At 39.1% G+C, this 24,674-nt stretch overlaps 1 protein-coding gene across 11 annotated transcripts in view; it reads left to right on the top strand.

The window, feature by feature from the left end:
• ABCA4 (ATP binding cassette subfamily A member 4) overlaps positions 1 to 24,674 on the top strand; it is a 72,894-nt gene that overhangs the window by 45,237 nt on the left and 2,983 nt on the right. For all 11 annotated transcript variants that reach the window (XM_051798975.1, XM_051798994.1, XM_051798963.1 and 8 more), the window contains 26 exons: positions 586 to 717; positions 1,428 to 1,567; positions 2,517 to 2,654; positions 2,920 to 3,107; positions 4,058 to 4,148; positions 4,733 to 4,938; positions 5,368 to 5,416; positions 5,955 to 6,196; positions 6,602 to 6,726; positions 7,413 to 7,511; positions 8,504 to 8,693; positions 9,688 to 9,782; positions 10,705 to 10,737; positions 11,881 to 11,986; positions 12,123 to 12,197; positions 12,680 to 12,849; positions 13,793 to 13,970; positions 15,387 to 15,502; positions 17,142 to 17,289; positions 19,134 to 19,257; positions 20,033 to 20,162; positions 21,036 to 21,156; positions 22,132 to 22,194; positions 22,306 to 22,412; positions 23,365 to 23,506; positions 24,068 to 24,202. In XM_051798975.1, coding sequence (XP_051654935.1) covers positions 586 to 717; positions 1,428 to 1,567; positions 2,517 to 2,654; positions 2,920 to 3,107; positions 4,058 to 4,148; positions 4,733 to 4,938; positions 5,368 to 5,416; positions 5,955 to 6,196; positions 6,602 to 6,726; positions 7,413 to 7,511; positions 8,504 to 8,693; positions 9,688 to 9,782; positions 10,705 to 10,737; positions 11,881 to 11,986; positions 12,123 to 12,197; positions 12,680 to 12,849; positions 13,793 to 13,970; positions 15,387 to 15,502; positions 17,142 to 17,289; positions 19,134 to 19,257; positions 20,033 to 20,162; positions 21,036 to 21,156; positions 22,132 to 22,194; positions 22,306 to 22,412; positions 23,365 to 23,506; positions 24,068 to 24,202 — 3,343 coding nt within the window. The remainder of the gene's footprint in view (positions 1 to 585; positions 718 to 1,427; positions 1,568 to 2,516; positions 2,655 to 2,919; positions 3,108 to 4,057; positions 4,149 to 4,732; positions 4,939 to 5,367; positions 5,417 to 5,954; positions 6,197 to 6,601; positions 6,727 to 7,412; positions 7,512 to 8,503; positions 8,694 to 9,687; positions 9,783 to 10,704; positions 10,738 to 11,880; positions 11,987 to 12,122; positions 12,198 to 12,679; positions 12,850 to 13,792; positions 13,971 to 15,386; positions 15,503 to 17,141; positions 17,290 to 19,133; positions 19,258 to 20,032; positions 20,163 to 21,035; positions 21,157 to 22,131; positions 22,195 to 22,305; positions 22,413 to 23,364; positions 23,507 to 24,067; positions 24,203 to 24,674) is intronic.

Genomic DNA, 24,674 nt, shown 5'->3' with positions numbered 1-24,674 from the left:
AGAAATATGTTCAACCCAAAGTAAAAGCATTCTAATCTACTGAAATGTTTTGTAAACTTGACTTTTTTTGTTCTCCTGATAAAACCAAAAATTTGTATAGCTTTGAACTTTTTAGAACTGAAAAACCCAATATTCACCGAAATGTAGTAACAGATGCCACCCATTTGCAACATAACGTTTGGTGCCCTTCTGTTTTATAGAAAATAAAGGTGTAGGGCATGAGTCTGTATGGTCAGAGACCTCAAGCCATTATTCTCTATGTTCATCCTAGTGAGCTTTGTTTTAGACCCCTTTATACGTAGGGGTGAGGTAGCTGAAAAAGCTACCTGAAACAGAGGAGCTATCTAAAACAGTTTTTTAATGGAAACCAGAATCATACAGACAGGTGTATCAAAAATTATGTTAGCAGATTCTCTCTGTAGCAGGGCAAGAGTACTTTCATGCATGCTTTTCACCGGATTTGTTTCATCAAGGCCTGTAGTAAGAGACGTAAGCATGCTCCATCTAGTGGAATCATGCGATGTAGCTTCCTAATCTAGCACAGAAAGATAGGAGACAGGGAATTTCCTCATTCTATTTTCCCAGGTCAATACTGACAGGCCTCTTCCCACCAACGTCTGGAACTGTGCTGATTGGCGGCCTGGATATCCAGACTCACATGGACTCCGTTCGGCACCGAATAGGCATGTGCCCACAGCACAACATCTTGTTCAATCAGTAAGTATCATTCCATACCAGCTTTAAGAAGAAGCGTCCTGGTCTGCATGTGTGAAAATGCCCAAAGCCTGTGTTGTTTCTCTTACTGTGCTGGCAGTAGATGTGTTTCAGGAGCACTTCTTCATCTCTTAACACTCACATGGGGTAAGTGTTGTCCTGCAGTAGAAACCTCCTGCATCATTTTGCTGGAAGCACAGTATTTTCTTAGGAAAATGAGAGTGGTCTTGGTGTTTTCTCTTGCAGTGTGAGTTAGCAGGAGTCTATTCTGAGGCTTCATACACTATAATTTAGGACTCCTAAAGAAAAAATCCAAGTTGACAGTGCAGTAGCAGGAAACTTTTATGTCCATTTTGCACTACCACATAACCACTTACTGCCTTCTCAGGTGATTTCCAGCTTCGCTACCATTAGTTTGTGTTCATCTCAACAACAGGCTCTCTTCCTTAATGCAGCTCCTCATGTTAGCTCCCATTTTATTCCCATAAATGGATGGTTTGATGCCTGCTATACTTGTTCCTTTAGTAGCAGGTTCTACTTTGAAAAGGCAGAGAAAGAGCCTATGACATCCAAGATCCTGAAGAAGATCTTCTAGGGTAATGCAACCTCTCTTCTTTAGCAAGATAAAGCTAGAGTGAATTTATTGCTGCTTGGGAAAAGAACCCAGCTTATTCATTTAAATTGTCTTGGTGCCTTTCTGTCTGATTTCACAGCCTTACTGTAGCAGAGCACATCTTGTTTTATTCTCAATTGAAAGGAAGATCCAGGGATGAAGCTGAGCAAGAGCTGGAAACAATGCTAGAAGATACAGGCCTCACCCATAAAAGGAATGAAGAGGCTCAGAATTTGTCAGGTGCCCACATGAATGTTCTAAGATGGTTTTTCCTGCTGCCTTTTCTTTGTCTTTCACAGAATCACAGAATGGTTTAAGTTGGAAGGGACTTTAAAGATCATCTAGTTCCAATCTCCCTGTCATGGCCAGGGACACTTTCCACTTGGTCTAGACCAAGTTGCTCACAGTCCCATCCAACCTGGCCTTGGGGCAATTATTATTTGAGTTACATGTTTGAGGCCATATTCTGACACATCAATGTACGCTGGGAAGGTCTTTATTCTCAAAGAGTAAATGGAACTGTACAAGTAGTAAAGCTGGCACAACCTGTCCCTGAAGCTTCCATTTCTTTCAAATATACAACAAATTTGAATATACTTAAAGCTATTACTTTTAAATAAATATATATTAAAAATTGATTAATATAGGGAAAAAACAAAATTCTATTACTTCAAGGCAAATGAAATATTATACTATCATGCTGCCCCACTGTTTGGATCAGTGCTCTGAAATACCGTATTATTTGCTAGGAGTAATTTTTTTCATTCTAAAGGTCCAAATGCACATAGCATATTTGAACAACTCTCACTTTCAGATTCAAAAGCTGATTTGAATAAATAGGCAGGTGTTCTTATACTACTTTGTCCTGATTGCAACTATAAAAGTGGGCTAGTTTTACAAAAGAACCTGAAAACCTCATATCTTCCTGCTTTTGCTTCTGGCAAGAAGCAGAAAATGCAAGGTATAGATGAAAAAGATAGATATATAAATGTATATATAGAAATGGACCAAGCTGTTATGAACTTTGGAAGAAAAATTACTATTGATTTAACTTTGCAGAAATATTTGTCTGAGGATGGGTTTTGTTTTATTTGTAGCAGTTTGTCCCCACACCAAAAAGCAATGTAAATACATACCTACCACATATGTAACTCATCTTAGACTCCTGGATGTGTCTGTCCTCTGGTAGGTGGAATGCAAAGAAAACTATCTGTTGCCATTGCTTTTGTGGGTGAAGCAAAAGTGGTAGTCTTGGATGAGCCCACTTCTGGAGTTGATCCATATTCCAGGCGATCCATCTGGGATCTTCTGCTGAAGTATCGCTCAGGTAAGTTTGAGAGTAGAAATTGTTTAATTCTGTTGGGTTTTTTTTTAAACTTGTCATAGACGCAGCATGTGCCTGCTGTGTAAACTGTCAGGAGTAGTGGGATACGAAAGCAAGCAAACAAGATTCTTTGGGCAGATACCTATGGTTGTGGCAAACCTGGGACCTGATTTTGGTGCAAAGAAAACCCTGCATTAATTGACAAAAAAACTAAGCACAACTTTGAGTTCCAGAGAAAGTCCATGCCTTGAACATTCATTTCTTCTAGGCAGAACCATCATCCTATCAACCCATCATATGGATGAGGCAGACATCCTTGGAGATAGAGTAGCCATCATATCCCAAGGGAAACTCTTCTGCTCAGGCTCTCCTGTATTCCTGAAGAACTACTTTGGCTCTGGCTTCTATCTCACTCTTGTTCGCAAGATGAGAAACACAAGAATTGGAAGGGCTACAGTAAGTATGTATCTCCTTCCCTGCACATGTAATCTCAAAAATACTTGCACTGCACCAAGGTAAAAAGCAATTAGGTGCTGCTTGAGACAGTGTACAAAACAGAAAGCACAGAATCACAGAATGATTTGGGTTGGAAGAAACCTTAAAAATCATCCAGTTCCAACCCTCCTGCCGTGGGCAGAGTCACCTTCCACTAAACCAGGTTGCTTGAAGCCACATCCAGTCTGGCCTTGAACACTTCCAGGGATGGGGCATCCACAGCTTTTCTAGGCAATCTGTTCCAGTGCCTCCCCATTCTCACAATGAAGAATTTCCTCCTAATATCTATTCTAGCCCTATCCCTTTTCAGTTTAAAGCCATTCCCCCTTGTTCTATCGCTACATGCTTGTAAAAAAGTCCTTCTCCATCTCTTTTGTAGCCCCTTTTAAGTGCTGGAAGGTCTCCCTGGAGCCCTCTCTTCTCCAGGCTGAACAATTCTAACTCTGAAGTTGCCTTTGTTCATATACAGGTCTTTCTGATGCTTGCTTTTGCAATACACTGATTTTAAACATTATATAGTTTAAGTAAGTAGCTCAGACACCGGAAGAGTCTGCATTTATCCACAGCTAAACCAGCCTCACACAGTTTGACAAGTGGGGTTCTGGGTTCTTTCTGCTGCTAGTAGTGCTTCCACTCTTAGTAGCAACACAGTCTGTATACTCATGGCCCCTGCTAATTGCATTTCCCCAGGCATTTTGTATGCAATTTAGAATGGACGGGTATGATTTGTGCAGGTGGAATTATGTTTTCTGCGTTGCTTAATCCGGTCTTCAGATGACTTTCAGACTAGTATGTTCAAGATGTTCTGGATATATTTTTCACTGACTCAAGCTGTTCAAATACTGACAACCCTTACATCCTGTTTTGTGTGTATCTGAAACACTTTCATCTTTTTTCCTTGTCCATGCAAGTCACTTTGTAGCTGTGGATCTGGGTGCTCCTGTTCCTGCTCCAGCTGCGTGCAGAGGGATGAAGAAGGAGCTCCAGAGCTGGAACTGGATGGTAAGAAGTGGGATGGTTCATCATTCCTGCACATAGCTATGTCTTCTGTTATGCTGCAATCTTGTCTGCTTCTCAGCCCTCTTCTTTGGTCCTTGTGTCTAACATTTGTATTGTATTGTAACATGAATTTGATGAGGCTACTCTGTGATTTTGCCCCTTTTTGGTATATATGTGTTCTCAGGCACAGATGATGAAATAGAATTTTGTGTGCTTAGAAGCAAAGTACAAAGTTTTGAACTACTCTGCACCAAAATGTGTAATATGGTAATGAAAACTGAAGCATGTCTAGAGCAAAGGAAACTGATTTTCCCAGAAAAAAAAATTACTTTTCTGCCAAGGAGAAAAACTTAAGTACATATTCCTGAAAGTTTCATTATGCTTTATTAACAGATGAAATAGTTTCCTGCTATATAGTTCCAAAGCATTAATAGCAACATAGCCCAGTCTAGTACAGAATTAACTGAGATATCTGTGAGTTACGTAATAAAGCAGTCCCCTTTTACATTGTGCAAACAACAGCTTGTTAAATCATGCTTAGTAGGGTTAAATATTCATTCTATGAACACTGTTTTGACTTTTCACAGGAGATCTAAATGAGCTAGCAGAAGTAATTCACCATCATATTCCAGAAGCAAAATTAATTGAAAGCATTGGTCAGGAACTCATTTACCTTTTGCCGAATAAAAACTTTAAACAGCGATCTTATGCCAGTCTCTTCAGAGAACTGGAGGAAACACTGGATGACCTGGGACTCAGCAGTTTTGGAGTTTCAGACACACCACTTGAAGAGGTAACAGGCAGATGAAAATACTCGCTGATCTTAACCATAAACCACCAAAATGTTTACTGAGACAATTCCTAATCTTAAACACATAAGTCATGATTCCTAATATACCCTTCAAAACCTATTCACATATACTGTGGCACACTCAGAGAATCTTTGAGAAGGGCATAGAGAAAAGATCCAAGCCTTATGTCATTGTAGCCCTGTGGAACATGACTCATTAGCCTGAAATATGTCCTTTTTTTTGTGTCTTTGTTCATTCATTTATTTTCTGAGGTATTTCATAAGAGACCTCCGGTTGTATAATAAGTTGAAGTACTGAAAAGGTATCCAAATTTTTTTTATGTTACACTGAAGGATGATGTATGATGTTTTAAAGGTCAGATTATTGCAACTGTTCTTTTCTTTACTAAGAGATATATTTGTCTATGACAGGTTTTCCTAAAAGTCACAACAGAAGCTGACCCTGGAATGCAAAAAACAGGTATAGATCCATGAATCTGTATTTGATAGACTTTTCTTGGGACTGTTCTTTATTCTGAACACCCTGTAAAGAGGAGCATCAGAACTTTCAGCCTTTGTATAGCGTTTTTTGACAAAATAAATTTAGTCAGCAAGTATCTGTTTTTAGGGCCTGACATGATATCAGAGAAACAACATTAAGTCAGCAGAAAGACTTGGATTTAGATTAGATGAGGTTCTTAACTATGTAAATAAGAGTGTAGTGTCAAGCACTCAGATGTCAATGATTTTAGTAGTTTTATAAAAAGTACTTTCCTGTCCTTCTTTCCTGTCCATTAGTCCATAAACTACAGACATGATTAACTTGTTGATCCTGCTGAGTAAGAGAAGTGTTAACCTCCTGGTGTCACTAAATACATCCACAGTGAAAACAGTTGTAATAAAACAATCTTGTGATGTGATATATACAGTTGGTAAAATCTGGAGATCATTAAAATATTTGTGGTACTTCATGTATGGAGGATAAAGTGTCTTATCTGCTGCTCCTCATCTTAACCTAGGAGACACTCAAGAAAATGGTTCTACTCTTGGCAAAACACCTACTGAGAACAAACCAGCTGAACAAATCACACTGAAAACTAATGACACTTCTCGAATGCCAGTAGGCAAAGCAGGAGAGCAAAATGAAGGCAAAGGGTCGCGACAATATAAAGGTTTTCAGCTTGTACATCAGCAGATCAAAGCACTGCTCATCAAACGGTTCCACCGTGCCTCCCGCAGCCACAAGGACTTCCTAGCCCAGGTATTGACTGACTTTTGCTGTTCTTGATTCTTTCCCACAACATTCTCAACACTGCCTTTCCACCAGTGGAAAGCAATAGAGGTACTGCAAATGGGTAACAGTGTTCCTAACTGTGTAATTATAATTCCAGCTCTTCTGCCTCTTCTATTTTTTTTCTGCCTGGAGACTATCACCTGCACCAAGTTCATGATTCAATCACTAGTAACCCAACATTTTATTTTTAACATAATACAGTTCTATGACATCCAGAATCTTAAGTGATTGTTGATGTTCAGGAGCTAAACTAGATTAGATCTGTGTGTTCCTGCTGTCCCTCCTTTGTTTACGTATATTATGAGATATGTACAGAATCAATCTACAATGTATATATAATAACCTAATGTGAAATTTTCATGTTCCCTGCAGGTTGTTCTCCCTTCTAGTTTTGTGTTGCTGTCTCTAATACTTACAGTCATTATTCCTCCATTTGGAGAATATCCTGCCTTAACATTACACCCTTGGATCTACGGACAACAGTTTACTTTCTTCAGGTAAGAGGAATCACTTAAAGTACATCTGTCATATATACACCTTTTCCTCCCTAGGATCATGGGGAACCATTTAGGATCATGGGAGATTTAAGATCATTTAGGATCATGGGGCCGTGTCCCATTGGGCTTTTCTCACTCTGTATGATATAAAAAAAAGATTAACTCCACTGGAATCAGCAGATTTAAAATAGCACAAAATTGATGCAAGTAGAGAAAACAGCTGTTAATGCATCTAACAAATAGGCCTTCAAATACCTTGCTGTCTTTGGTAGTCTCTTCTTCCTACCTGAATTTGTGGTCTCTACACTTATAAAATTACATATCCTGCCTAACAGGAGATCCAGATCTCAGCAAATGAAAATGCAGAATATGTTTTTCATCTTCTGATTACTGACAGTACAGTGCTGAGAGGACAGAAATGAGGATTCAAGCTTTTTTGGAGAATATTACTATTGGACTATGTCAGAAGTTATGCCTTACTATTAGGAGAAAAGGACCATTGTTTATCCTGTTAACCATTTTGGAAGCTTCTGGGATTTTACATTAAAAAAATAAAACAATTGAATTATCAGCATTTGGAGAGGGGCAGTTGGTTCTGCCATATGACTGTTCTTCTCTAGTTCCTATGCGTATTCCACTATGACAGTTTGAAAAATATTTTATGAAGTCCTATTTTATCCCCTTAGCAATGAACGTCCTGGCAATGAGCAGATGGTCTCCCTTACTCATGCTTTCTTGAATAAACCAGGGTTTGGAAATCGCTGCATGAAGAATCAGCCTCTTCCGTAAGTTGCTAGCTAATTTCTCTTGAACAAGAGCCTAGCAGAGTATTACTAGTAGAATTTGAGTAGTGAAACAAGAATGAATTGGCTTGACTTTTCACTGAGCCAACACTTCAGATACATTGTTGGCAATAATATCTAGTATCAGGTCAAAAGTAACAAACAAACAGCAAGACAATACGGCCACTAGATTACGAATGATTTGCAGTGCTCAGTGTGACTAACTGGAAACCAGCTCATGTAGGCTTGTATTGAGTTAAGCAACCTTGAAATTTGTCAGTGGGCGCAAATCTTCACAGCTTCCCTGGCACTTTCCATGTGCGAGTCCCTTCAGGTTCCTCCTGTTCCCACTGGCGTGTATGGAAGCAGTAACTTCAACAATCGCTCAGATTGGGAAGAACCAATAGGATGGTTTGAAACTATTCTCACTCTGAAGTGAGGGCAGCATTAGTAGAGCTCTGACTTCAGCTTTTGTTGTTGTACCTGCCTGTGAGTCCTGCTTTGGAGCCATTTGTCACTGGCTTGCTATGCTTTGACATTTGTTCCATTTCTCCTGCCTCTTTCCTAGTCATTATATGCAGCAACTTGATTTTTCTGGCTGTCCTCTCTTTTCCCTTTCCTCTCCTCTACTTGGTACAGCAGGAACAAAGAGGAAACTTTAAAAAGAGAAAAGATGCTACATGAGCAAGGAAAAGGATAGTTTCTTCACAAAGATATGTGTCCAGTGCAGATTTCATGTGTATTAATGGGTCAAACATAATCCCCTTGTTCCTTCAGTGTCCCATCTGCAATCTAAAGACAATAAACTTGGCAGAGATGTGGGAGGAGATTATATTTTTTCATGTTTACCAAGTACTCTAAAATGCTCTTATTTGTAACTCACAGGATAAGGGCTGAGAGGGGAATGGCTTCTGAGAGCATTGTGATTTTGTGGATATGTGAGTTCTCATGAACTGTTATTTCTGCACAGCTTAAAGCTCTGTTCCTCTACACAGGAACTACCCATGCAATAATATGCCAACTGCCTGGAACACACCTGCTGTTCATCCTAACCTAAGCGGCCTGCTGCTGAGCCAAGAGTGGAGCCCCGAGAATCCATCACCTTCCTGCAAGTGCAGCACTCACAAGAAACTCACCATGCTACCAGAATGTCCTGCAGGGGCAGGAGGCCTCCCACCACCACAGGTTGAGTCCTCATGCTATAGATCTTTGTAGAAAAGTTTCATGACAAGTGCTGGAAGAGGGATTATTGTGTAAGTACCTTGCCATGCTAAATATACATGGAAGGAATTGAGTACATTTTTTTAAGGGAACAAGAATTGCTGGGATTTGGAATTCAGTTTCAGAGGTATTGGAAAAGCTTACCCATTGAAATGAAATTTGATTAATCTTCTTGTCCAAATCGCAAACTTTTCATGTAGAAGAAAATCACAAAAATTTTAACGATTTGTTGCATAATCTTTAAAAAATCTTACTTTCTTTTTCCTCAATGCAAATTCTATTTAGAAGATTACCTTTCTTTAAAGAAGGGAAGTTCATTAGACTTCTTTCTAGGACATTATCAGATAATTTCAGGCTGCGAGTTTTGCCCTCTGAAACTGCCCAGGAACCTTTCAAAGTATATTCTACCTTGGGATAAACTGAGCAAGTGTGAGATCTTGCATTTCACAGTGATCCTGTATTTACAAAAGACTCAACAAATTTGTCATGTGGCATGATTTTCATTTTAAAAAATGAAAAAAAGAGAGTAATTTTCATTCAAAGTATCTCATGTGCTAGTGAGGGTGAAGTTTTCATATTAATTTTTACCTAAAGCTGCTAAAGTGTAGAAAACTACCTTTTATTTTTTTTTATTGGGACCTCAGTTTGTTTGAAAAACTTCCTTTTTTCACACTGAAGAAAATGTCTTGAGCAACCCTGACCTGTGTTGCAAATAACAGTTTCAGAGTGAAGTGCAACTGTTTTGTGTCATGCATCACAAACTTGATTTCTTCTGAAGTCTTAGTAAAGTATGTTTGGGCTAGAAAGTGAATGACCTACTCTCTTTCAGTGATACTACAAACCTGAGCATTTTATCTGAATCAAAGCTACTTTTGCTGTTTTTCTGTCAAACTCTTAGTTAACAGCTTTAGAGACTGTAAAGTTTACTGTGATTGATTAGGTTTTCATTTTTTACCAGAGAGTGCAACGCAGCACAGAAATTCTTCAAGATCTGACCCATAGAAATATTTCAGATTTTCTGGTGAAAACATATCCCACTTTGATAAAAGGAAGGTAGGGATGAATTTCTCTTTATTTTTCATATGCAGTATTTTGTACCTGGCCATGAAACTCGTATTTAATGATAAACATAGCAGCTGATTTGCCACAGTGTTCTGTAGACTTGAGCACCATGTCCATATTTCTAATGTAAGACTAAGAGAGGCTGATTTTAGGCGAGTTAAATATTTTCAGTTATACCCATTTGTGTAATCGGGTGCTCCTTTATAGGCAGACTTGTTTCAATGTTGATGGAAAGCCATGTTGATGGTGACTGTGTTAATGGTGAGAAAAACGGTACCTTTGCACAGCATGGTGAACTGCCTTGCAGAAATACTAGTTTGTCTCCCTGAAGAACTATAGGCACACCAACATGACCATCTGCCCAAGTTAATTATCACTTGTTTCCCAGAAGCACTAGAGCAGCCAAGAACAATGTTACATAGATACATCTATCCTACTGATAGCTCCTCCGCTTCCTGACTGTTGTTCATGGTGATTAGCTGTGTGGGGTCCATGGCCTATTATTTCTGATTCAGACTTGCTACTTTTTCAATTCCTGGCAGAGTTCTTGAAATTCCCATTATATTAGCTGTGTGCTACTGCCTTTGACTGATTCCTCTTAGCATGTGTCATAATTGCTTTAGGTACATCTTTTAAAATCAATTAATTATGGATTAGGGTGGCCCAGTATATGTTGCTTTAGGAATCTTTCTTGTCTGTGTATGATTGGAGATGATCATGTCAGAAAACAAAACAAAAACCCAAAAACACACTGCAGGGGATGCCAAAAGTCTTGACAACCTGATGACTCAAATTAATAAGAAACACACTGAAGATCTACAAAGTATAGATATTCAGTTTTCGTTTAAGTATGACAATATCATTGACTTTGGTTTTGTGCATTGAGAGACAGGATTCTCTTTGTCTGTTTCAGCTTGAAGAGTAAATACTGGGTCAATGAGCAAAGGTAAGAAACCAATTCACAGATTAAGGTGGTAAATAAAGGAACAATGTTTAACCAGGGAGCCTCACAATGTTTCTGGAAATGGCCGAGGGGAATTGTGGCAGATAGTGTAGAACAAAGAGATGGCTTCAGTGGGAAATAGGTTGGGGATCAGGAAAGGTCTTATAAAGACAAGGGATTATATTTGTTTGAACTCCCCCAACTAGGATGAAGGCCAGAGGGGCACAATGGAACTATCACAGTTCTAGTATCTAAAGGAGTCAAGCTAATTGGAACTGAGTGGTGGAAAGTTACAGTACAGTAGTGCAGAATGTTGTACTGGTACTCTGACACAGCTCTTTCAAAGTGCTGCAGAAGAAATATAAACCTTTCAAAAAAAGGACCTGAAAAGATGAAACCTAGACACCAGCCTATTAAATACAGAAGTAACAACCACAATTCCTCATCCCTGCTCTGTACACGTGCTGTAGTTGTAAACCAGATTCAGCTAGTGCTGCACACTTAGGGAGAGGCATCAGCTAACCCCAGTGTGATGTCTGCACTGCAGATACTAAGCTTAGAAAGATGACTGGTTAGACTGAAGCATATACTTATTTCCTTTTTCATCAGCAGTAGGAGTTCACTTCAAAGACAGCAGCTGGATAACTGGCTTCCTTCACAGAATATCTGCTTATTCATGTGCAAACATTGCTTTATATGGGATTAGACTTCAGTTCATCTTGTGCAATAGTATTTATCATTATGGAGTACTGGCTGGTACCAGCATTGGTGAATACCTGTTCCTCTCACGGCATCTGAAATTTTAACTGAGGACTGCGCTGCCCTCAGTCCTCCATGCTGTCTAAACCATTATATGTCAATTATCTTGATTTTTGCACTGTAGAAATCACTTTCCTACAAATCTTTTATCTAAATAATTTTCTTTGGATGCTGGCATGAACCTCTCAGAAACTGATAGAACTTCTATTATTTGTAAACCTTGTAAAGACCTAATAGAGCTTGTTAGTAAAAGAGTAGAAATCACTATGCATGAAACACATGATTTATAGAAATTAAACTTGTATTAAGTGGATTTTTAGTGTTTCCATCAATGTACAGTTCTGGGTCTATGGTACAAGTTATTGACGATAATTTTCTCTTTGCTAGATATGGAGGAATTTCTATAGGAGGAAGACTTCCAGTCCTTCATGTCTCTGGAGATCAAGTTGTCAATTTTTTAAGTGATCTTGGCCAAATGATGAATGTTACAGGAGTAAGCAAGATTTTTTGTTTATTTGCTTGGTTGGTTGGTTGTTTTTTGTCCCCTTACTAAAGCATTGTTACAAAGCTGAAAACCTGAAGCATCAGATTTCACCCAGAATGCTGATCTTTAGCCTTTTTTATTTTAGGGACAAACTTCACTGGCTGCTGCTAAAGAATTCCCTAATTTCCTTAAATATATGGAAACTGAAGATAATATTAAGGTATTTTCTGGAAGTAGTCTGCTAACTCACAATCTTTCTTGACATAGATTTAAAATTGTGAGAATATTGCTGGTGGCATTCCCAGATGCAAGAAGAGCTGAAATGCTATACTTCAGAAATAACTTGGCATTAACACTGTATCCTATATTATAAGTAATTCTTATTTATAGTATTTCAAATGTGAGATTTTTTTAACTATGTTCTCAGTGCTTCTTGCTGTCCTAAATACTCCAAGTAGTACACTATATTTTAAAATGTGTTTCTATAAAATCCCTCAACAGCAGTTGTCCAATGCTTTTAAAAGCATAGTATGTGAGCTCCTCCTGCAGGACTGTGCCTAGAAACTATGAATTCCTGGTGCTGGATTCGCCCCTGCTGACAATGCCCACCAAAGCAGATAAAAGGCAGCCAAGTTTTCTCCTGCAGCTCAGGGTTATTAGTGAAGGCTTCTTAAATGAATCTGTGCTTTCTGATTCTTTCAGGTGTGGTTTAACAATAAAGGCTGGCATGCTATGGTTAGTTTCCTCAATGTAGCCAATAATGCAATCCTCAGAGCTAACCTGCGGACTGGCCAAGCCCCTGAGGAACATGGGATCACTGCTATAAACCATCCTCTGAACCTCACCAAGGAGCAACTCTCTGAAGTCACTGTGTAAGTTTGTCTGTGCTCTGCTTCTGGCTTTTACCCCTCCATCTCCTGGCAGCTTGCGACTTCCAGGATACTCACACTCTGAGGAAAAATAGTCCAGGGACAGATTGTGGAGGCCTTTCCCTGAAGTTTTATTCTAAACAAGAATGTATTCCTGTCTCATTATATTCCTGTAAGAGTTCATTCTCATCGCACACAGGAACTATGACCAGTGGTTATACTATTGCATGTTTCTGTTGATTCCCAAGCATGAAGATTCTGAAGTCTTTGTTCATGCTCCAAATCCTATACGTGTGCTTGCGAAATAAAATGTGTAATGAAAAATGGAATGAGAAATTGTTCTTAACTGACTTCAGGAAGGCAGAAGTCAACAACCTCTGTTTTGGTACCAAGGACATCACACAGGTAGATTTTCAATGGCATGTTGTAGGGTTGGTGTATTCCATAATCTAAAAGTCATTGTTTCTTGAGAAATACATCCCTAAAAAGACAAGACTTTCCACTCACATCTCCTATTAAGTTCAAAATTCAGTAAAACTGAAAACTGTGCATTATAGCACAGAGACAAAATCTGTGCTTCATCTCACTGTCTTCAACTTAACTTCCTCTTTTCCCAGCTACCAGAGCACTTTGGCTATTGTGCCTTTATGTCTAGTTTGAGATGTCTCATATGGGAAAGGCTGTCAAACTGAGATATATATAGAGAGAGTTACACAGAATGAAGGCAAGTGAAAAATCAGAGAACGGTGCCATATTTGTTAGCTACAGTCTCCAAAACAGCTTGGGAAAATACACTAGCACACTTTGAAGTTGGAGAAGTCTTCTACTTAAAAGTAGCCTTGCTACTTCTAGATCTTAAAACACCCTCCAGATTCCCCAAATGCTCATATAGTGTTGTGTTGCATCCATTCCCTTGCTCACAGTTCCTTCTTGTGCTCTGTTTTAGACTGACCACTTCAGTGGATGCTGTTGTTGCCATCTGTGTGATTTTTGCCATGTCCTTTATACCAGCCAGTTTTGTTTTATACCTGATTCAAGAACGTGTAACAAAAGCCAAGCATCTCCAGTTTGTCAGTGGTGTGAGCCCTGTTATCTACTGGCTAACTAACTTCACGTGGGACATAGTAAGTAACTGCTGGTCTGATTTCACAGCTTGTGATTATCCTGGATGTGCATGAACTGGGAACTAATTGGTGAATTAAGTCAAGGTGATTCTAAGCATTGCAAAGTATAAATTTCTTTAAGTGTTTCTCGGCGAGCACGGTAAGGATCTGACCTCTGAACTAATTAGAGATGCAGAAAATAATTAAGGTGCACAACTCATTATTCAACTAACAAAGCTGAAATTTTTGTCATCTTAGGATTTCCAGTCCTTAGAACTGACTATATAATAAAGTACAATTTACCATAGCAGGGAAAAGCCTCATTGTTTGGTGCTAGTCACTCCTGTCCTCTAGAAGACCCAAAACATGTTTCAAGATGTCCAAGAAATCTAAGTGTGGAAGATTCACTGGCTGCTGGAACAGTAGCTGTAGGCCTGACAAAATACTCTAGGATATCTAAAATGACATAGATATCTTTGTTTAGGTCTCTGTATTATGGTCACTGTGTTGTTCTGAAAAGATTTATACCACAGGTCCAGGCTTGTTTAGACAGGACTCAGCTTCCCTCCTGTCACTCCTCTGGCCACTTTGTCACAAAGGAGACAATTCTTCGCCTGGCTGAGGTACCAGGGCAAGTTTTCCAGCCATACCATCTCAACAAAGAAAACAGCCAAGGGCTTATGCAATAAGAAAACCATGAACGTAGAATTGAAAAAGAAATAAAAAGAAAAAAAACTTGAAATACTTGAAAAGCCCAAAACTCTTCAGGCTTTGAAAAGTGCTCTCTCAGGAGAAGATAAATCAAAGCATCATTTTAGTAAATGAGGGGGGAAAAAAGCAGGTCTCTGAGTTCTTGTTCCCTGCTGTTCACAGCAGCCTCCCAGCAGCTTCCTTGACAGGAATTCTGCTTGGCTGTTGCCCTTGACAGCATGATGCCAAGGTATTAAGTGGTGTTAGCAGTTCTGTGAAACGCCATCTTCCATTCTGCATGGGGAGTTCTGTGCATTTCAGTACAGTAGTGCTACTAATACTGAACAGAGAGATTGAGCAGTAGCCAAGCATTTAGCCTCCTCCAGCAATGTGGCTCAAGTAACTAGCTTTTTCCTTTGCATCACCAGAAACACCACTTCCCTTGCATACCCATGGCCCCTTTTTGTGGGTAGCTGGCAGCAGGACCATAAAATAATTGACTCACAAACCATAATCTAAGAAACAATAATGTATGTTGTATTTTTAATGAACAGTCTGATAAAAGACATCTCAGAAAAATGTTGAGTGTTGCCAGGGACTTTGATCCAAAAACTTCAGTGTGATTAGTCTAACTCAAATTCTGGTGCTCCTCAATATAAAATCTTACTGGAATGATGTGTAGGATCTGGATATGTTTGCAGACCTTCTCGGGTCTTACACACTGATCTTCACCCTGTGCTGTGGCAGGTGAATTACTCACTGAGTGCTGGAATGGTTCTGGCCATATTCACTGGATTCGACAAGAAAGCATACACTTCTCCGACTAATCTGCCTGTGTTTGTTGCCTTGCTGCTTCTGTATGGGTGAGTGGTCAAGGTTATTCCTGCAGTTCGGCCCTGTATTTCACATGGAAATGATTTCATGTTACTGAGCTCGGTACTTAGTGAAATCCAGCTTTAAAGAATAGAGCTGAGTGGATACAATACAGGTTAAAACTGGATTCTGTCTCTGCTGCAGGATATTTGCACGCTCTGCCTGGACACATGCTGCAAAGGAGATTCTTTTGTCACTGCCTTACATTCTTAAACATTAACTGTGATCCTTACAGGAAAATATATTTGTTCAGTTTGCTGCTTTCTTCCTTGTACATTGTGTAGGAATTTAGTAGTTGTTCATTTGCCACATTCACAGCCACTACTAAAATATCTTTCAGGATTTAACCCAAGGGCAAAGAGTACTAAGTCTTCAACACTTTTTTAAATTGAAATGGACGTTTTCGTTGACAAAATAGCATTTTATAAGGCCGACTGAAGTTCAGTCTCATTTAATTTCTCTCATTTAATTGGTGATCATATATTTTTATCTATAAAATCGTACTCCTGGTAGCACTTCAGCAGATGTAGTTTGCTGATAAGATAAGATCTATTTGTAGACTTAAAGAGAGAAATTAATCTTTTCATATCCTCCTATGAATATCACAAATGGAGCCTAAGAGGGAACAGTTCTTTTTCTGTGCAAACCAGCTTTAATTTTCAGAAGTTATTGTGTTCTTTGAATGAAAATCCTCAGAAAATTCAAAGCATTATCAGCATTTAATCTCTGTAAAACTGCTATCAGAATGTTAATTAGTTTTAATTTTTCATTATATCTTTTTAAAGTACAGTAGTTGTACCTTTAATAAGTTGTCTGTGGCATTGAATATTTTTTTTAAATATGGTAATTCATGGCTGTATGGATGGACATCTTAAATGTCTTTGCATATTTTAAAGCATCAGCCAAGATGAAATTTTCAGAAAAAGTATAATCGCTTTTGGCAGTCACTTCAATAATTTCATAATTTGCTACTCAAAAAATGGAAAGAAAAGTCAAATTGTAAAATTGTATATTAGCCCTTGTGTCCAGCTGCAGTCACAATAGGAAACTTAGAATGATTCTTTCTGACTGCATGTGTCTTGTCCTGTTAAACAGTTCGGGTTGATGTTACTGAGTTTTCCCTGATCAGATTGGTTGTTGCTAAGCATTTGAAGTTTATTCCAGAGGAATACCCCTCTCAGGCTGCTGCATGTGCATTTGCCATTTCCCAGAAATCATGGCACATGAAGCTCCAAATCAGGAATAAAACAAGCCATTGGTAGAGGGCTTAGAAAATAATATAAAAATTTACAGTTTGTAATTTCTTTGGACAGTTCCAAGGGGTGAGGAATATCTAGCTAAGCAGAACAGTGTGTAATGTTTCTTCATTTCTCCCTCATGGTGTACAGTCCAGTGAGATGGGGTGATAACAACCTTGCTAGCATTAAGTTTTCTCAATTTTAGCAAAAAAAACTGAGCAGAAAAAATTCTTATGTAGTAACCAGGGAGAGAATACTGTAGTGGATCTCTGTCAGTTACACCATTACATACACTTAGAATGAGAGGAAAGCTCAAGTCTGTGTTTTGTTTAGGCCGAGTGACATAAGAATACTGAGAAGTTATCATAGTTTTTCTATCTTTTGCATGCAGGTGGGCAGTAATTCCCATGATGTACCCTACTTCTTCTTTCTTCAGTGTCCCTAGCACTGCTTATGTTGCATTGTCGTGCATTAATCTCTTTGTGGGGATCAACAGCAGTGCCATTACCTTCATCCTGGAGTTATTTGAAAATAACCCGGTAAGTAATGTTTTTATTGACCCCTGGCTTTAGAGAGCTGTGCAAAGGGCATCCAAGCATAACCATCCCTAACAGTAACTGTCTTTCTCTACATTACCATTTTTTTCTGGCAATAAATAGACTGAGAAACTTGCTGAGTAACTGCAGTACAGGTGAGCAGATAACCCAGAGAAGTGACTCAGAGCAATTGGTATGTAGGACTGCGCACGCAAGGAATGACATTGAGTGTTTTTCATACCTAAGAGCAAACTTCTGTACACTTTCCCATTTGGGGAGGTGGCAGCACAGCACTTCATGCTTGCTTCTGCAGTGTGTGTTGTGTGGGAAGATGTAGATGGTAGGCACTTACTCCTGCTGGTTTTATTGTGTTAGAGGAGATGTTCTACTTATAGTAGCATTTTGAGAACTGTCAAAAAAATGAATTTAACACCACCAGGAACGTAACAGAATAGAGCGAGTGCCAAGATAGTTCTTAGGGAGGCTAAGAGATCAGTTTATGAAGTGCTGTTGTCTTGTATGCACTACTGCTATCACCTCTACAGTTGCTCAAGCTCTGGCCATTACGTTTGACACCCCTTCTACATCTGACAGCAGTCCAATTAGCTATCATTACTGATAGTGCATTTTCAAACACTTTGTGCAGCACTGTTCTTTGCTATAAAGGAGAAACAGATCTTGGTTAAATTCATGGTTTCAAGGGCTGACTTGACAATACTGTCCCTGCTGTTCCTGCATTCACAGACATGCTTCTTCATAGCACAGGGTTCAGTCTAGTGCCATTCGATCTGTGGGACATCATGGCAGCATTGTTACCTTTGAAAACATGTCTCTGTTATAGACATATTTATAAGAGAAGAGCACTGGATTCAGTGCTCATGCAGCTAGACTGCTGCTGGCACTTACACTGTTTGCACTGAAGTCTACTGTGTATTTATTCCCAGACACTAGTACTTTTCAGTATTGTGGCAGCTCTGACTATTGTCATGGTTTCATCCTAGTCATCAACCAAGCACCACACAGTCACTTACTCACTCACTGCACACCACACACACACCCCCCATGGAATGGGGTAAAGAATCAGAAGACTAAAAGTGAGAAAACTCACGGATTTAAAGACAGATTAATAGGTAAAGCAGAAGCTGCATGCACAAGCAAATCAAAACAAGGAATTCATTTACCATGTCCCATTGGCAGGCAGATGTTCAACCATCTCCAGGAAGGCAGGGCTTCATCACACATAAAGGTTACTTGGAAAGACAGATGCTGTAACTCTGAATGTCCCCCTCTTGCTTCTTTTGCCCTGAGCTTTATGTGCTGAGCATGGCACCATATGGTCTGGGATGTCCTTTGGGTCAGCTGTCCTGGTTGTGGCCCCTCCCAGCTCTTTGTGCACCCCCAACCTCCTTGCTGGTGAGATGGGGTGAGGAATAGAAAGGGCCTTGACTCTGTGCAAGCGCAGCTCAGCAACAGCTAAAACATCCTTGTGTTATCAACACTGTTTTCAGCGCAAATCCAAAACACAGCCCCACAGCAGCTTTACATGTTACCACCAGAATTACATTATCTCTGCTACATAGAGTAATACTTCATTACAAAGACTATTTTTTCTCCTCATTGACAGTTTTTGAAAAGCACTTTCTCTGGTGCAATGTATGCCAGCATTCTGCTGTGCTGCATTTTATGTTGCTTTGCATGTAACTTGATAAATACTCTGTTTTCTCTGTTATAAGAGCACAGAACATCCAGTTTCTCTGACATGGCAAAAAACTTTTTACTTACGTTACTATGTTTTCTTAAGCAGATCTGGTTTCAACAGCTTATTATGTTGTTTCTGTTTCTTATAGTCTTTGCTGAAGTTTAACAAAACATTGAAAAATGTACTGCTTGTCTTCCCACATTTTTGCCTGGGCCGTGGGCTCATCGACTTGGCCATGAACCAAGCTGTGACTGAAGTATATGCAAGGTTTGGTAAGTAAAGCCAGTAAGCAACAAGTTATATCCGTGTCATGTGTCCGGACCTTGGATGAGATGTTTGGAAGTGCTATCTTGGAAAAGTAGTAACGTTTCTGAAATTCTCACCTCTCACGTCATCAGATGGATGAGGACTATGAAAGTTCACCCTCTCTGAAGGAAGACAACTTCTGATATCGCTGCCAGAACTCTATGGCCCAACCAGTAGTCTGCATTGGAAATGAACCCATTTGTGCAGTGCCAGACTCTGGTGTCTTTTTATCCTTTGTTCAGAATTCCTTAGATTGTTACAGGAGGATATATTATGTCATTTCATTTGAATTCTTTGGTTAATGTTTAAAGTGACTGTTGTTTTTCAAATACATCCTCTTAGGATGTGGTTGCCTTTGGTATCAGACAACTTATTAAAAGAATAGCAGACAACTTATTAAAAGAATAGTCATACAGCAGAACTCATCTCATATTTTTATTGAGCAGAACTCATATTTTTATTCAGAAATAGGTGTCTTCACATAATCTATGGAAGTTTCATGTTATGATACCTAAATTAGTGTATATTCAGAGAACTTATATTTATTTTTACTCTTATGCAGCAGCTGAGCTTGGAGTGCATTTTGTTAAGAATCTTTATAAGACACTGAAAAACGAAAACTGTTAACTGATCATGAGGAAATAAAGTGCAGTAAACTGTTAGGATTAGACCCGTTGTTCTGAAGAGCAGTGTTTTTTCCAGCAGTATTTCACCTTTCTTTCTGGTGCTCTTTCTCCAAAGGCGAGGAGCATGTTTCCAATCCCTTTCAGTGGGACTTTGTTGGAAAGAACCTGGTTGCCATGGCTGTTCAAGGGGTTGTGTACTTCATTCTGAATCTCCTTATGCAGCGCCGTTTGTTCTCCACAAGATGGTTTGTCTAAGAGCTTCTATTAATGTTCCTTTGTTAACAGAATGAGTGTCTTTTTTATGTCTCTATGTCCCTCTATTTCTTTTTTTTTAAAATTTTTCTCTGAATTTGTCAGCTTTTTACTTTTCTATTTACTTAACTGATCTCACCTTAATTTATTGATACCCTGAGTCAAGAAAGCTTTTAAAAATGTTCATTATCTTGACAGGATTTAAGAATATTTTATTTTAAAAGTTGGGGTTTTTTGAAGTAAGACTGTAATGTAATATTTTTTTCATTTAAGACACTGTAATAGTGAGATTTTAAAATTACTTGGAAAGTTTTTAGTGTCCTAAGTACTGTCATGAGGTACTAGCCTGACATCCCAAGACAGCAATTCCAGTCTATGGCACAGGACAGTTGTAGCCTGGACACTATGCAAACTTCCCCTCTCTGCTTTACCAGTGTGCCTCTTCCTTGATGAAAACAGGTGTGAGTGGGTCATTAAGTCCTGCTCAAGATTGCCAACGAGAGTACTAATTGGTACAGTTATAAAAATACCATCTTACAGACAGAGCTACTCAAAACTTCCATGGAACTATCACTAGCTACTAAGAGCAGCCAAATAGTGAAAGCTGTGGCTTAGGGGCTGTTTTTGTCATATCAGTGACTGACAAAGCATGTTCTTTTGAGAGAGTAATTTCCTCCCTTTTTAGTATTTAGGGATTAACTTTCAGAGGTCAAGGATTCTCCCAACAGTGGGAATATTCCAGCCAGTGTCATGTTGTGAAGTTTCAATCTCACTAGTCACATTTTTGGCAATTGATTAGCCAGAGTTTCACACTGTTATTCTGTTATTCTGCACCCAGAGCAACTCAGTATCTTGGTTTTTTCCAGGTTTGCTGAGACTGCCATGTCACCTATTATTTGTGAAGATGAGGATGTTGCAGAAGAAAGAAAAAGAATTATGAATGGAGAAAACAGAAGAGATATCTTAGAATTACAAGAATTGACCAAGGTAATATTTTGAGAAGAATGAAACAAATAAGTCTAATGTAAATTCATTCTTTCAGAATGTACTTCAGCTGTGGATTCAGGTTGTATTGTTTTCAAAATCAACCTCGTGCCTTAGAAAACAATAAACATTTTAGAAGTCAAGGTTATTTCCTTTGACTAGAAATAAGTAGGGAAGTCCTGCAAGGATAATGCAACTCTCCCTGCTTAAGTTGGGGTTTTTACCTGTAATCGTCTGACATGACTTATCTATTGAGTGTCCATTTCTACTGCCAGTCTTTTTTTCAACATTGCTTTTTTTTTCCATAGGTGAGTTTCAATCTCAAGTAAACTATTTGGTTGTTTTCACATTGAGAACTACAGTTATTTCTAATCTATCTTCTTTCCAGACATTGAAGGCGTCTGAGTTATGCTATAAGAATGCATGCAAGCTTGAGCTACACAAATGTAAAGATTACACACATTGCTGGGATCTCATGAATAGATAACTGGGGTGTCATTCTTCAGCCTATCTTGCTGTATTGTTCCACTTTGGTTTGCTCGTCAGAGATCCCCTGAGACTGGCTCAGACTGGTTAGAGCCTTGGTGCTGACGATGCCAGCATTGTGGGTTCAATCCCTGTATGGGTCATTCACTTAAGAGCTGGACTCAATGATCCTTGTGGGTCCCTTCCAGCTCAGAATATTCTGTGATACTTTGTCCCAGCAAAGCATTCAGTCTGTCTCCTAGTGCTAAATATATGAAATAAATGGTTGTAGAAAAGTAGAAAAACTGGTATTTTTAGGGATGATCATAGGTTTATTTAATGTAAATAAATTCTGACCTTGTGGAATGCTTACGCTTACTATTTTTTTTATTTACTCCTTAGTTCTAAAGTTGCCTCATCCCAATAGCATTAAACTAAAAAAATTTAGAAGATTTTCTTTACTGTAGATGTCTTGAAATAGGAATTTTCTCTTTTTTTCCCCCATCAATATAGATTTATGCAGGTCAGCGCAAGCCTGCAGTGGACAGACTCTGTGTTGGCATCCGTCCTGGAGAGGTAGGTTATTCAATAACACTAGATTACATTCCATGGATCAGTTCAGATTTTGTGACACTACTGATTTGCAAGTTGGAAATACTAAAGAATATTATAAATTTTTCAATTTAGTGCTTTGGCCTTTTGGGAGTGAATGGGGCTGGCAAAACAACAACATTCAAAATGCTGACTGGAGATACTGATGTGACATCTGGAGATGCTATAGTGGCTGGCAATAGGTAAGTACCTTAAAAAAACCCCTATGATAATCCATTTAGTGGAGTAGAAATGTCCAGATCATACTCTGTGATCCAGCAGCTCTATGGCACTGAGACCACAGCTAACACACATAAAGTATTTTATACCTTTAACACTGTTTAAGATCTGTGGCTAAGTTGTAGTAGTGCCAACAGTGGGACAAGGCAATCAGATCTAGTGAAAAGAGTTCACAAACATAAAATAACCAGTCCAGCAGGGTACTTTGATCTGAGCTTTGGGATTTTCCTCTGGCTGTTTCTAGCATCTTTGTTTACACAGAGCTGGCATAATGGCATAAGTTAGTACAGTGTGATCTGGTATGTGCTTATGTTAGTTTACTTCCAGGTAACTGCCTTGGTTTCTTAGATGTAATTGGGATTTGATTCTTTGTCCATCAATGTGATTTGAACAATAACTATTTTGTTGCCAAGACATGGCCCTGGGCACCCTGCTCTAGGTGAGCCTGAGCAGGGTTGGTGGACAAGGTGACCTCCAGAGCCCCCTTCCAACCACAACCCCTCTGTGATTTTGTACTTCTACTACCAACAAAGTGTTAGCCTTTGTGTCCTGCCTGTCTGTTCCTAGTGACCACTCTGAGTTAAAATCAACTACTTTTTTTGTTCTAGAATTAAACACCATTCTCAAAAAATAAGGTCTGAGTGGCTGTTTAAAGAACTTCTTGTTATTTTATACTTACACAGGAAAATGGGTGAGGAGAAATGGGCTTACACTTAGCCAGGACAGAGATGACTTAAGAATATACTCCTTGCTCTAATATACAGACAAATATTTTAGTAGAACATTTTATCTGGAAGAATTCATTCTCCTCTTAAGAGAGTTGTTGCCCCAGAAAATAAAGATTTAATTCAAACTGTTCTTCTTTATCTTAAAGCTAGTATTACAGAACTAAGATTCTTTCCTTTGTTTCTCCAGTATTTTGACCCAAATTTCTAATGTCCATCAAAACATGGGATACTGCCCTCAGTTTGATGCCATTGATGACCTGCTCACGGGACGAGAACATCTCTACTTATATGCACGCCTGCGGGGGGTTCCAGCAGAGGAAATCAAGAGGGTAAAGTGATCTTGCTTTTGATAGTTATAGGGATTATTTGTGATGATTAACTGCGTTCATAACAGGCCAGAATTTCCGAAGTGGACTTGCCATCCTGTGTGTTGAAGTCTTGGAAGTGGTTCCTGTCATTTGGACAGTTAAGTACAAGACTGCACTAACAAATGCAGGTTCTCAGGCATTAGTGGTACTTGCAAAACTGTGGCAGCAAAAGTGGAAGGCTAAAGATGCAATTGCTATGACTCAGAACTGCACTGGTTGCTGTTTTGTTCTTGTCTTTAAAGTTGTTTTTGTATAAGAAAGAAAACATGAAGATTCCAGAAGAAAATAATTTAAATTCTTGCAGATAGGAAGTCTACAGCTGAGGTTGCTTTATGGCTTTCTCTCAAGTAGTTGGAACTCCCCTCATCATCATCATAAATTTTTTGTACTTCCCTGGTCCAGTTCCAGAATGAATGTGCTAAAACCCAGGGGACTGTCATGTTTCTGCCAGAAGAGCGATGTATCAGCAATCCTGTCTGTTATGCATTAGCTGCTGTTTGAAAAACATGGTCTTTCTCACAGGTCACTGAGTGGGGCATCCAGAAGCTGGGCCTTCCTCTGTACGCAGACCACCTGGCTGGCACCTACAGCGGGGGCAACAAGCGCAAGCTCTCCACTGCCATTGCGCTGATCGGCTGCCCACCACTCGTCTTGCTGGTAAGAGTCATGTCACAGCTCTGTGACAGTGCAGTGGAACACCGCGTGACACTGCCTGCTAAAGAGGTACAAAGAGGTTTATGACAGTCCTGGCAAGCTCGTTTCTGCCCTCAACTTACATCTATTTTAATTTTGAGTTCTTTAATTTCAGACATAGACTGGGATGCATAACTATGTTTCCAATGGATCCCAAGTGATTATGAAAGAAAGATCTTCAACAAAGAACGTTTTGAGATGAAATCTATAATCCAGATAAATCCAAATTTAAATCCTTGTTTGGTTTCAGTCGACCACTTGTTGTCAGAGTGTAGCTACTCATGTAAAAGATGATCTTCTGGCAAATACCTTGCTGCCATCTCTAGCAGAACAGAGGAAGATAGCTACCCTTTTGCAGCCTTTAATATCTTTGTAATAAATTATACAGATTTATATGAAACTATACAAATGCTGAAATGTAGTTCTTACCAAAATA

The sequence above is a fragment of the Manacus candei genome, unplaced genomic scaffold (assembly GCF_025592945.1).
Source record: "Manacus candei isolate 608988 ecotype Guabito, Panama unplaced genomic scaffold, ASM2559294v1 h1tg000005l, whole genome shotgun sequence".
Classification (NCBI taxonomy): Eukaryota; Metazoa; Chordata; class Aves; order Passeriformes; family Pipridae; genus Manacus; species Manacus candei.
Note: the sequence above shows the minus strand (reverse complement) of the source record. Positions and strands in the feature narration are given on the sequence as shown.